The sequence below is a fragment of the Indicator indicator genome, chromosome 15 (genome assembly GCF_027791375.1).
Source record: "Indicator indicator isolate 239-I01 chromosome 15, UM_Iind_1.1, whole genome shotgun sequence".
Lineage (NCBI taxonomy): Eukaryota > Metazoa > Chordata > Aves > Piciformes > Indicatoridae > Indicator > Indicator indicator.
In genome coordinates, this window is record NC_072024.1 from 5,227,534 (window position 1) to 5,239,979 (window position 12,446).

At 41.5% G+C, this 12,446-nt stretch overlaps 1 protein-coding gene across 11 annotated transcripts in view; it reads left to right on the forward strand.

Annotated features, from left to right (window-relative positions):
* Nucleotides 1–12,446, forward strand: part of FOXP1 (forkhead box P1) — a 164,324-nt gene that overhangs the window by 132,181 nt on the left and 19,697 nt on the right. For all 11 annotated transcript variants that reach the window (XM_054387413.1, XM_054387409.1, XM_054387411.1 and 8 more), the window contains one exon: nucleotides 5,707–5,790. In XM_054387413.1, coding sequence (XP_054243388.1) covers nucleotides 5,707–5,790 — 84 coding nt within the window. The remainder of the gene's footprint in view (nucleotides 1–5,706; nucleotides 5,791–12,446) is intronic.

Below are 12,446 nucleotides of genomic sequence, written 5' to 3' on the forward strand. Positions count from 1 at the left end.
AATACAAAACTTAGGCTGATTGGAAATCCATCAATATGTATCTAATGCTTTTTGTACCCACTGGGGTGAGGGTGGAGGGAGGCAAGTGGAATGTGGTCCCTTTCATTTAGAGCTGTTGGTACATGGAGGAAATGGCTGATGTTTATTTCAAAACGCTGCATGACCTGGCTTATTTGGTGGTCTCTCATATACTAATACTCTCCATGTATTTTTATTATTATTACTACTACTGCTATTATTTTTTGCCATTTATAGCAAATAATTTTTTTGTAAAAGTGCCAAGAGGGGGTAAATTGGAATATGTTGAATGCAATGCAAAGGTATGACCTGTTTGTGTAACTGCCTTTCCAAATGCTTCTGAGTCCTTTCTGTCTCCCTGGAACCTCGCTGCTCTGGCTGGGTGGCTTTGACAGTGTGTCTGTGTCTAGGCAAGAGGTTAGCACAGAAGGGGAAATTAAAACAATGTTGTACATTATATAGTTACCAGCTATTGAAAAACCTATTTTGTATGCAAGACAGCAGTGTGGAGATATATGGAAAGCCTTGGGCTAAGTACAGAAGATAATTACATTTGGAATTTTACTGAGTTAAGTCATTTATAGCTTCAAATAGTTGGAGAGAAAAAATCAGCAAAAACACACTTAAACTTCTTGTTGTTACTTTTCAAGATAAGCATTTTAAAAAATGCCTTTTATCTTCTTATCTTACAAATTACCCTTTTTCTTTCATAGATATTTCCTAAATTTTACTTTCAGGAACACACTGGTTGTGGCACTCCTTCACTGTTAGCTGAAGCAATATAAATTATTTTAATACAAGCTTTATAAAAATCAAACTACCAGTCAGAGTCTAGCAGAAAATGTTATGAGAAGTGGTCTGTTATTTAAACAAGTTTTTCAGGAATTAGGAAAAAAAAAAGTCTACACTCTTCCTGGTAATCTGAGATATGAGACAATCTTTTACTAAGATTTAGTAATATTTAGGCTGAAGGTAAATTTAGATTCTTCAGTTAAAGTTGTCTTGGAGAGTGTGAATCCCTCTCTTCTGCAGTTGTTGGTAATGACTGTACTTCGAACTACAGGAGGATGCTCTATGAAATAATTAGACAGGACAGAGATGATGTTTGGGTTGCCTCCTTTCCATAAGCCCTTGACATGATTTTGGAAAGATTTATCATTGTTGCATTTTACTAAATGTTGTAAGTGGCTAATAGTTGCAGCTTCACACCCATTTAGTGCTTTTAGCTTGGAGTCATTGCATGGGAAGGCAGCTTACGGTCCCCAAGACAAGAACCTCATTTCAGAGTGGTGTGAGGGCCAAGAAATTTTGGAGTTGTTTTTTAACAATCATACTAGCACAACAAACAGGATGAACTGGAGGCTTATTTTAGGTGTTGATGTGATCCTGCTTATGAAGTATATCTCTAATTCCCCTCTTCTCCCTCTCCTTCCATTCTTTGTATCAGTCCTCTGATACTTTAAAGAAACACAATAAACCTGCCTAAATATGTACAAGGATTTGTCTTCTAGTACCTAGTTTGTTTGGCTGTGACCTGCTTTTGCACACAACTATAATAAAACAAAAGTTTGGCCCAGTAGCAAGGTTTTCAGTGGTGTGACCTGCAGTGCCCAACATATTGTAGCAGGAATACCTGGACTAAGGCCTGATAATCATGCAAGAGAGTAGTTACCAACAGTGGTGTCCACAAGCCCTGTGCCCAACTGTTTGATTTTGATGGAAGAGGGACCCATAACCTGTCCCACTTGACCCTCAGTGCTCAGTACTGATGGGACGCTTTGCTTTCCGGTGGAGATAGGAAGTATCACAAGCTGTTCAGGGTCCAACTCCGTGGCAGGATCTAAATGCCACCTCGTTTCATGCATGTACAACCCCATCAAGACTGGTAGAATTAAACCAATTCATTCCAGCTAAGGGATTCACTTCGTGTTTTGAATGTGGTGGTCCCAAAGGAAACCCTTTCTTTTTTTCCTTTATGCTCTTACTTATTTTATGCACAGCAGTTTTATCAGTGTCATAGACAGAGATAAGTGTAATGTCTTTTAAAAAAGGTAAATTCTTACATGAACTTTTAGGGAAAAAAACAGGTCAGATCTGTTTTATGTTTGATTGCAAATGCCCCTTTGCAGAAGTGTCTCGAAGCTTTAGTCTCAGCATTTCCATCACAAACATACTTAAAATATCACAGACAAGGTAGAGATCTTCTCATATTTCACTTTGTTTAAACCATTTTGACATGATCATTTGTTGCCATTATAAATAGTGAGAATTGGGCTGCTGGGTAAAACACAAACACAGGAACATGTCCCTGTCCTTAGCTAGTTCTTAGCTGGAATAGAACATCCATTTTGCAGCACCACCTTTGAGTGGAAAAAAAAAAACAACCAAAACATTTCATGACAGCAACAAAGCTATGATAAGTTTAAAAAAGTATCTCCTAATGGGAGAAAATGAAAACAGCTGGCTGTTTTCAGGGTACTGAGAACACTGCGTGGGCCTGTTTCCCTAAAGCATTGAATTTCTCGGGAAATGTATCCTAAACCTTTCTAGGGCACAGCCTGACTAGGCATGCAGTGGGAGGGAAGAGGCTATGTCTTGGTTGTCTCTTGCATTGTCCATGAATAACTTCCTTTTTGTTCCTTGGTCTGTCCAAAATCCTGCTGCTGAAGTTACCTTCCCTTCTTTTTTGACATGGCCATGTTGCTCCTGTTGAATGGCCTCACTGGGTTTCCATTTTCACATTCCTGCTCATTGCCATTATTTTCTGCCTGTTTCTCCTCCTGTGCAGTTTTTCCATCCACTGTGCTGAATGCCTTCTCTGTTGCTGTTTGGTTGCCAGACTTCTGTGCTGCTCCTCACCTTCTTGCCCCTTTTGGCCTGTGCTTTCTATGCCTTTCCTTTCTTTTCCTACCTGGGTAGCTTAAGGATTTAACCTCTCTGGTGCAAGGAATGTGTCTTGGTGTCCAAGTTTGCAGAGCACGTATCTTGCACTGGATGTGTTTTCTGTTGAACCACGATCAGGCACCCACACCATGATTGTACCCCATGGAGGTGAAGGATACCTCATGAAATCAGGCTTGTCATGAAGAACTGGGTGGCCATCTGAAAACTCCCACCTTGCAAAGCTTTCCAAATGGCTATAGGAAAATAGAATGATGCTTCAGATGGGACTGTAGCATAGTCCTCAGACCTCCTGTACAAAGCAGATCCTTTTCTATATGGCAGAACAGTCCTCACCCAAGAACACTCTCAGTAGATCAAGATAATTTTCCTGCATATCTGCTAGTAATCCCTATTTCTGGATCATCTGTGCTTCAGTGAGTGCCACCAGTGAGAATTTGCTCCTGTTGGTGGCTGAGGCAAGCCATCATGCCTTCTTTATGATGACCCCACTGACCAAAGGGACTACTAGTAAGATTCTAGTTTTATATCACTGCTGCTTCCTGACCTAAGGGAAAAACAGTTTAAAGAAATTCTTTGGATTTTTTTACTTCTCTTCAGTGCTTTGAAATGGAGAGACCTCTATTTTTCATAATTTAAACTCCTGCCTAACTGGGTGAGTGTTTGAATTCCTAGACTATGACAAAATGCTAGCATGTGTCTGCCTGAAATGTCGAGAGGATCTTTAATAACCTCCATCCACCAGCAACGGCGTTAAAAGCTTTGCTAAGACGATGAGTGAAAACACCACAAACAAGGACCCCGGCCGTTTGCAGGGAGGAGGCGCACAGCTCTGTTTCACTGTGGGGGCCCAGAGGAAGCACCACAGGGTGTGCCCCGTGCTGCCCGGGTGCCTTTCCCTCCTGCCAGTGCAGGCAGGAAGCTTTCAGGTGCCTGCCTTTTTATTTATCTTGGCTAGAAGACGTCGCTCTTCTGGAGTAGCTTGCAGACCAAAACTTAATGCTTGAGATGACCTCGCCAAGCAGCCCATGTGCCGAGTGACTGCTCGAGAGATTGCACAACAGAGCTGCACTGAGAGTGCAACTATTTATCAGCTTTAATTTGTTTTGTGTGAAGCATGGCGGCTGAGGGGTGAGACCTCTCCTTTCTCTGAAGAGGTACTGAGAGGGCTCTCAGAGGGAGAAGTTTCTGCTGCAGCGCTATGATAAGAGCCCACTGCTGCCCTTTGGCTCTTCTCTGAAGTCCAGCACAGATCTGGTGATGAGATTGCAGGAGATCTGCTGTAGGTGTCAGGTTTTTCTGTCTTGCCATTGAGGTTTTTGACCAAGAAAAGAGCAGCTGTTTGAAAAGCCCAGCAATTTTGCATTTGCACTTGCAGAGCACAGAGTGGTGACACTATTTTTTCCTTTATTTAATTCCTGTCTTGGAAACCCATGTGCCAAGTTTTATCCCATCATGATGCCTTTCTGGCACGGTCAGAATCCCCTCGCCTTGCGAAGAGCAAGACAACCTTGACTGTAAGGTTATGAATGGGGATTTATGACCAAGTCTCCTTTTATATACACTTAGGCCAACTTTACTGCTACAAACAGATGACGGTGATAAGGTGGGCAGGTTGTTTAAAGTTTTGCTGGAATGCAAGCACAGTTCTCCTCTTGGCACCAGGAATCTGGCTTGTCTAAAGCAAAACCTCAGCTCTACAAAAATTGTTGTTTGGAAGAACCTGATCCAAGTCCTGCTGAAAACAAGAATCTTTGTGTTGGGCATGAAGGTTAATAACACCCCCTTTTCATTAGCGTTGTTTCTTAATATCTTTTCTTTTTTTCAAGTGCATCTGGAAGAAGTCCTATTAGCACATGTAAAAAATTCCTTCCTTACAAAAATAATGAGATTTAGTGTCTGGCCAATGCCTTCTAAATGCACTGGGAAGCTATCCTGGCCAAGGATGGGTGTGATCCCAAGACACCAGCTGTGGCCTGGGGCAGATCTCAGCCAAAAAATGCAAGAGACATCCAGAGCAGGAGCTGTGCCCCAGCTCTTAGGCATAGTGTGTCCAGTGAAAAAGGGAGAAAACATTGGTCCTGTGGTATTGAGTTCCCTGAGATGAGTGCTCCGGGGCAGGTCCTGATGCCATTAGCCTTTCCCACCCTGCTGCCCTCAGGCATATGCTGAAAGGGTGCTGGCACCTCAAGATAGTGCTCCTGCCCCATGCTCAGGTGCTTCTGCTCAGATTCCCAGCCTGGCATCCCAAGGTGGCCATCTGAGGGGCTGTGCCACTTTCTCAAGTGAAAGCAGGGTGGTTAGAGGTGCTTCATGTGGTTTAACCACTGCTGCCTCTGTGCTCGCTGCACATGCAGCGGACCCTGTATGTGATGTAAAAGGCACAGTCCATTTGTGCCACTTGTTTTCTGGTCTGAGAAGAGGCAAATGCCTCTCAGAGCCACTGCCACATTTGCTTTCTACTGTGCCTCCTGAGCTGGAGTGGGACTAGTTAATAAACATGATTCACTGTTGTCTTTTAGCTGTCAGGGCTAGAGTGAAGCTCTTGGTGCCGGCAGGTCTAGCTCTTCTCACTCAAGGGCTAATGCATTTTGCTTTGGGAAATAGTGACACCCAGCACCATGCTATAGCTTTACCTCATGAAGAGACCATATACAATTTCCAAACTACTCAGCAATAAAATTCTTCTGTCTCATGCCTTGGTGCCAGCTGTTTAATTAGGAATAAGCAGAGGATGGGTTTTATTCCTGCAAGTAACACAGGATATTTTTTTTTCCCCTCTTCCAGCTTGCAAAAGATAAAGAGCGCCTGCAAGCCATGATGACACACCTGCATGTGAAGTCAACTGAACCAAAAGCAACCCCTCAGCCCGTAAGTACTCAATTCTGCCAAGAGCAAACAAAACCTCACAGCAAACCTCTCTTTTCCTGTTCCCCACCAAAGTATCTGATGCAAAGCTCAGGCCCATTTCAGAATCAGTTGTCATGAGGAGATGCAAAGCACTGCTTTGCAGGAGACACTGCTGCAGGCACCTGGGCTTTTTCGTTCCCCTCTTCAGGGACTTTGAAAGAAGTTTTGCTCTAAAACTGGTGCATTGGGCCTTTTTCTGGCCTCATGTATGCCTCAAAGTTGCTTTGCATCATTCTGACTTGCATGAAACCTTAGGAAGTGTTAGGAAGGAGTTGTAATTAAATTATTAGGGTGTTTATTTTGCTTTCTCCCTGCAGTAGAAGCTGCACCTCTTGATGATAATCACAGTTAGCCAGTATCAGGTTTTACACTGTTGAAACTGAGAAGGAAAACCTTCTCCATACCAGACTGCCCTTTAAAGAGGACGTGTGGGGGAAAAAAAAGTGGCTTTGCAGCCCAAGACAACTCCTGGGTACCCCTAAATCCTCCGGCAAATCCACCATCTCGTTGCCTGACCGAAATGACACTTCTGTTGTTGTTTTCTCCCAACCTCTTAATGCGAAAATGCTCCTTGGAGCTTCCAGTGATTATTCAAAATGGAGAGAGTGCTTTGCTTCTTGATTTTAAGATTTGTAAGATTTAAAGGTACACTGGCTTTATTTGATTCTGCTTTGAGTCATCGTGTGAAAATTAATTGAGCGTTGACGATCTATAGTTAGTACTAGCAATTTTAATCAATATGCAATGATGCAGCATAATGACAAAGTATTGGTTTATCTGTTTGGTCTGATTTTTTTTCTATAAATAAAGCAAACACACGCCCATATATGTGTGATTTATGGTGATAGAAATAAAAAGGAGTCAGACTATTAACCCAGCAAATATGGTAGCCTGCCAAGATGCAGTTGGTAGACAAAATTAATGTCTGAAACAGAACACATTACAGAGATAGAGAACATAAAATCATTAAACACTTCGCGCACACATTTTTACTAGAAAAGGTTTTCTCAGTTTCCATGTAGTTGGAAATAAATGGCTGCAGAAGTGCATAGGGAGGCTACTAGACAGAAAATTGCAGGCTATTCCAGCAACACTGGAGCAGATGTCAAAGTCAACGGGAAATTTCAGGGCCTTCTTGGAAAGAGTTGAGTGGTAGGTATAAACCCTTCCATTTAAGCTGCTGAGATGCCTAAAATTGCTTCATCTGGTGGATATCAGCCTTCTAGAGTAGAAGCTCCTTAGAGTGTCTATAAAGACAGCATTCTTATAGTTCCTTACATCCATCTCAGCCTGAATGCAAATGCTTCAGCACGTTGTTGGCAAAGTACGTAGACCCAACAGAATGGGGAGGAGATTTGGTTTCTATAGCTCTTACTGGATTAAAAATTAAAACAGCAGAATAATCTGGGAGTCTCAAAGCACTCTGCCTTGAGGCCTTTCATAACAGCGCTGCCCCTCAGGAGGAAGGATTAAAAACTAAGGGAAGGAAATCATAAGGTGGCGAGCAGTGTTTGGCAGGGCTGCCCGTGATGGATGCTGAGCCACGGAGGGCAGGAAGCTTCTGTGGGTGTTGGAGGCTATGGAGATACCAGGCGGTGTCACCATGAAGATTAGTGTTAACAGCTAATAAACAGGGAAAAGCAGTGGAAGAGGGGAAAAGGAAAAAAAGTGAACGCAGGGGGAAAAGGGCTGTCTTGATTAGTATTAAAAATGTTTTACATTCTGGAAAATTATAGCTTTGTTGGGGACCTCCTACTAAATTTATTTTTAACTGCTCTATTGAAAATTCTGTACCACTAGTCAACATTATCTCTCAGTTGCTCAGCACAGTGTTTCTTTATTAAAAGAAATAGGCATGAATATTTTTGACTGAAAAATTAATAGCTTTTGAATTCATACACAGCAGGTTTTCTTTTGCAAAGAAGTCCAATATCGCTGCACAGCACTTCTATAACCATTTATTTAGAGTCCAAGTCAAACCTTTGACAGCTAGAGCAGTGTTACAAGCCAACATAAAGAACTCCAAGATGTAAACCAACAATAGGCAGTCTGTGTGAGGTTTGCCATTGTCAAATACATAGATTGTTTGGATTAGTTTATGTAAATGTACTGTTGTATTACCCTTTGGAAAAAAAAAGATCACATTTGTGTATGAAAAGTGGTTTCGTTCACAGGCAGCATTATAAATTCCTTATCCTTTAACTTACATGTTAGAAGTAAAAATTGGTGCCTGACAGGCCTATATTGTGTGGCACTCTGTTGTTGGATTGAAACTGCCTTCTTTTCATTTATTGAAATATAGAAAAATTTATTATAGATACCATCTGATAAATCAGGAATTATTAAAATATGTATAGGTGAAGCATTTGAAAATTAATTATAAAATGTAGAAGTATAATGTTTTGCATAAATTGTGCCTTCATAGTGAAAAAAATACACAGGGACTGCATAGACTGTGCTAGACCCCAGTCCTTTTAACTCAGTGGGATAGGACTTTGGTAAAAAGATCTGATGACCATTATTGCAGTGCAAAGTATTCTTTACATCCAGTAATTAATTTTTTTTGCCAACATAATTCTAACACACACCTTGCATTAGTTAATATATTGAGGTGGTGCATTGGTGATTTTAAAGGAGAGAGAGCGGCTGCAAATCTGAACAGCAGAGAACTGGGATTTAAAACCACAGCCTTTTCATGACTGAGGAAATTATTCTATTCTGCTTAAAGGATCTCTGCATGTTTTTAAACTGTTTTGTGACTGGCAGGCAAAAACTGGTGACTGAGCATCTGTATTACCCATGTGCCACTTGTAATCCACACTACCATTGGTGCTTTCGGGCTTCAGGCAGTAATGGGTGGTTTTGGACCAGCTGGATCACAGCCCGTTTCTTGGTTCATCATTTCAGAACTCTCCCAGCTTCAGGGAAGGGATACTTGTCCAGTCTAGCCATATCCATCCATCACATACCCAGCCTTTGGGTGGCTTGAGCTGCTTGCAGTAATTTTGACCTTGGGAAGGGTGGTGGACTGGCTTCTGCACTTCACTCCACTGCTCCACCAAGACATCTGTTCAATAAAGCCTTTTAGTCCTAGTAAAGCTGATGAGATTTAAGCACGTTCTTATGTGGTGTGGTGGTGGATGGACTAAATTGTTGGCAGAGAGGAGAGGTATGTGGGGAGATCACTGTTGATATCAGATGTTCTACAAAGGGCAGTTCTTCTCCTGCTCCTGAGTTGCTCCTGAACAGATAGAAGGGGACTGGGGAGGGAGAGGACATCAGGAGCTGGGGCAATGCTCATTGCCACTTTTAAACATGTCCAGCTGTATAATTAAAATGGCCAGCAGTGGAGGACTTCAAAAGCAAATGAAAGTACCTCACAACACTTGAAGCAAAGTGGTACCTATTGGTGCTACATGTGTTGCTTTTACATGTGGGACTGAAGGGCCTGGAATGAAGTGAGAACAAAGCTGTCAGTGACATCTTTTGTAAGGTGAAGTTTTTTTCCCCGAGATAAAACAAAAAACTCCAAAAAACACAAAAGCCAGAACAACAATTTCTAAAGAGTTATCTTCCTGGTTTTGTTATTAAGATGCCTTCTGCTCCATGCTCTTTGCATTGGTATTAGTGATCAGTGTGATAGATTGACATGGGAATGTGCTTTCTTTTGGGGAATTATTAGATGTCCAAGTTCCTAAGAAGGGAAGGAAAAGTAAAAAGCATCAACCAACAGATAATTGTGCATACTCTAGCAGACACTCTGGTGCTATAGCCATCTTTTAAAAACAGAAAAATTTTAAAGAAACTTTTGGCACTTTTAAGTAAAATGTACTGTTAGCTATTCCTTCTTTAATGTATTTTTTTGCCCTAACCATAGCAGTTATGATTGTTTTGAAATACTGTTTTTAGCAACTGTAATAACAAAGCATTAAAAAAAAAAAAGAAAAGAAGTCTTTTAACTGTTGAGGTAATGACTGAGCATTTTAGCTGCTGTAGCTGTACTTTATAGTTTGAAAAAATAACGCTACGCAGCAATAAAGAGAGATTCTCAAGCACAACAAAAGCTGTTTTTATATACTGGTTTTCATTAAGTCTCACTCCTCAGCTTCAGTTTCCTTAGTATTCCTGCCAATAACAACACCTGCTAAGTGATCGCTGCCTGCCAGGCTCTGCATCTAATACGCTAATGTGTCCAGGCTGAAATGGGAGAGGAAGACACAGCATTTCACAAAGTTTTAGGCCCAGCCTTAATTTTCTCTCCCACCCTCACGGTCTCTGCTTCCAGAGCATTTCAGTCCCAGGAACTCAATGCAGATAAATCCTCTGCCTCAGCTGGGACCAGAGCAGCAGCATCCGTCACAGAGGAGTTGCTGCCCTGCAGCAGTGGGTATGGCCCCACAGTGACACTTAGAAATATATTTATTTTTTTTTCTTTTAAAAGAGTTTCAAGGGCTTTTTTAATGTGCTGCCACCATTGTCATGTAAAATGTTTACACAAAAAGAAGTCAGGCTGAGCCCTAATGGGAGAGCCACTTACTGGAAATCTATTTTACAGGGTGAAGGAGAGGGTTACCTCTTTGCCTTGTTTATATCTAAAGGAAAAAAAAAGAAAATGACTCAGTGTTCACCTTTAATGGGAAGATATGACTGTTTCTTGAGAAGGAAGGTTAATAATAAAATCCTTAGCAGGATATTGAATGCTGAACCATTTATGGCATTTATGATTAAGGTAAAACAATATGAGGAACTGTTCTCAAAACGCAAAACTGAACAAATCATCCAACAAGGCTCAGTGATTGAATTTGCAAAATTTTAGGACCTAAAACTTGTGAATTTTGGTGGGGTTTTCTACTGTTTTTTTCCCCTTCCTGTTTTTTGGCTTTTTGTTGTTGTTTTTTAACTTGGGAGGAAATTCTTCCTCCCTCCTGTCCCCAGTACAAATATTACAAAAACATTTAACTATGTAGTGGAAGGGCTGTACCTCCCCAGCGTCTTGGAGCATGCCTCATGTTGTTCCTTATTGCAGTGCAAAAGTTTTTGCCCATTAAAATGCTAACTGTGTGACTGAGGCTTCCTCCCCTCTGACAGCAGTGGTACCTCATCCAAAAATTACAGTATGTGGGAAACAGGCTGTGTACAAAATACCAACACGAACAACTTTTCTAATCATAGTAACTTGTTTTTAAATAGAAAATGCAAACAGGGAGAAACAGTGTCAAGTTTCCATCAGGAAAAGAAACCCTCCCAGCCTAGTCCCTCCCTGATCTTTGCCCTGCATAACCATCCAAGGCCGCTTTCATGTTTCTAATTGACGCCAATATTAAGATTTAATAGTTTGCCATTCAGATTAATAATTCAAGATGGCAACAAAACCAACACCATTCATAATTTGTTATTCTGCTCTAATTCACAACCGATTTTTCAGCCTTCGCTCTGTAGATGTAACAAAGAAAGCATCAGCAGCGAAGGTCTGTGGAGGGAACGCAGCCCTCTCCTCCCTTACCCGTGCTTGTGTTTTGGTAACAGCAGAGGCAGAGATCGGACCGCAGCTGGAAGAGGAGAGTGTCATCAAATAAAACACGGAAAAAGGAAAAACTTCGCTAGCGATCGACAAGGTCGTGTTTCATTAACTTGTTGGTTCAGGCTCGCAAATGGTCGTCGGAGGTGAAACACAGCAGACTTGCTGTGTTCCAGCTTTTTGTTCTCTCTTTCCTCACAGACTGCAGTCATGTTTAATTTGGAAACCGGGCTCCTTTGGCAAATTAGCAATTAGAACAATTTTGTGGGAATATGTATATGTGTCATTAGTTTTCCTGCAAATTAATAGCAAGAGCAGAGGTCAGGCAGAAATTTTCCACTTCACTGCAGCTCCTCTGTTGAGATTTGGCACTTTGTTTTGGAACGGCCACAGCTGCTCAAAGCCACAGTCTTCCTTTAGGAACTGTCTTTTAATTAGTTTACCTCATAGCCATTATTACAAATATTACTGCCTCCCCTCCTTGAAATAAAATTACTGTTTCTACAAAATATTCCGGTGACATCTTGCACCACTGCACATTGATGGTGGGGTCACTTGGATGCAGCGTTTAATCATTAGATCACCTCCATAAGCATCTCCTAATTAGAGTCCTTACAATACAATTTTATCTGGTAATTAGCTGAGATTGGCTGCTTCCTCTGTAGCTTATTAGTGGCAGCCCAGCAGTGGGTGTGAATCGCAGTGTCATTTGTCAAGCCTGTTAAAGCCCCCCCCCCCTTTGCTCGTCCTCTTCTGTGTTTATTCCTAGTTGCTACCTACGCTGAAAAGCCTAAAGAAATTTAAATTCTTTAAGCAGGGAATACTGACCTTTGTGGATCCTTCCTCTCAGTTCTCTAGTAGAAACAGATTAAATGTTAAGTTTTTACACACTAAAAAAGGAAGGGGACTCTTTTGAAAAGGAGTGGTTGGAGCCATAATGATGAAGCATGAGCAGTGATCTTTCCGACAGGAGGGCCTGGCTGCCGAGCCTGCACTGGAGACAGGCACTTAAAATTGATGCAGATTTGCTTGCAGTTATTGGACTGTTAAAATGTCCATTTAGAAACTGAGATAAAATACAGTAGATTTAATTTCATGG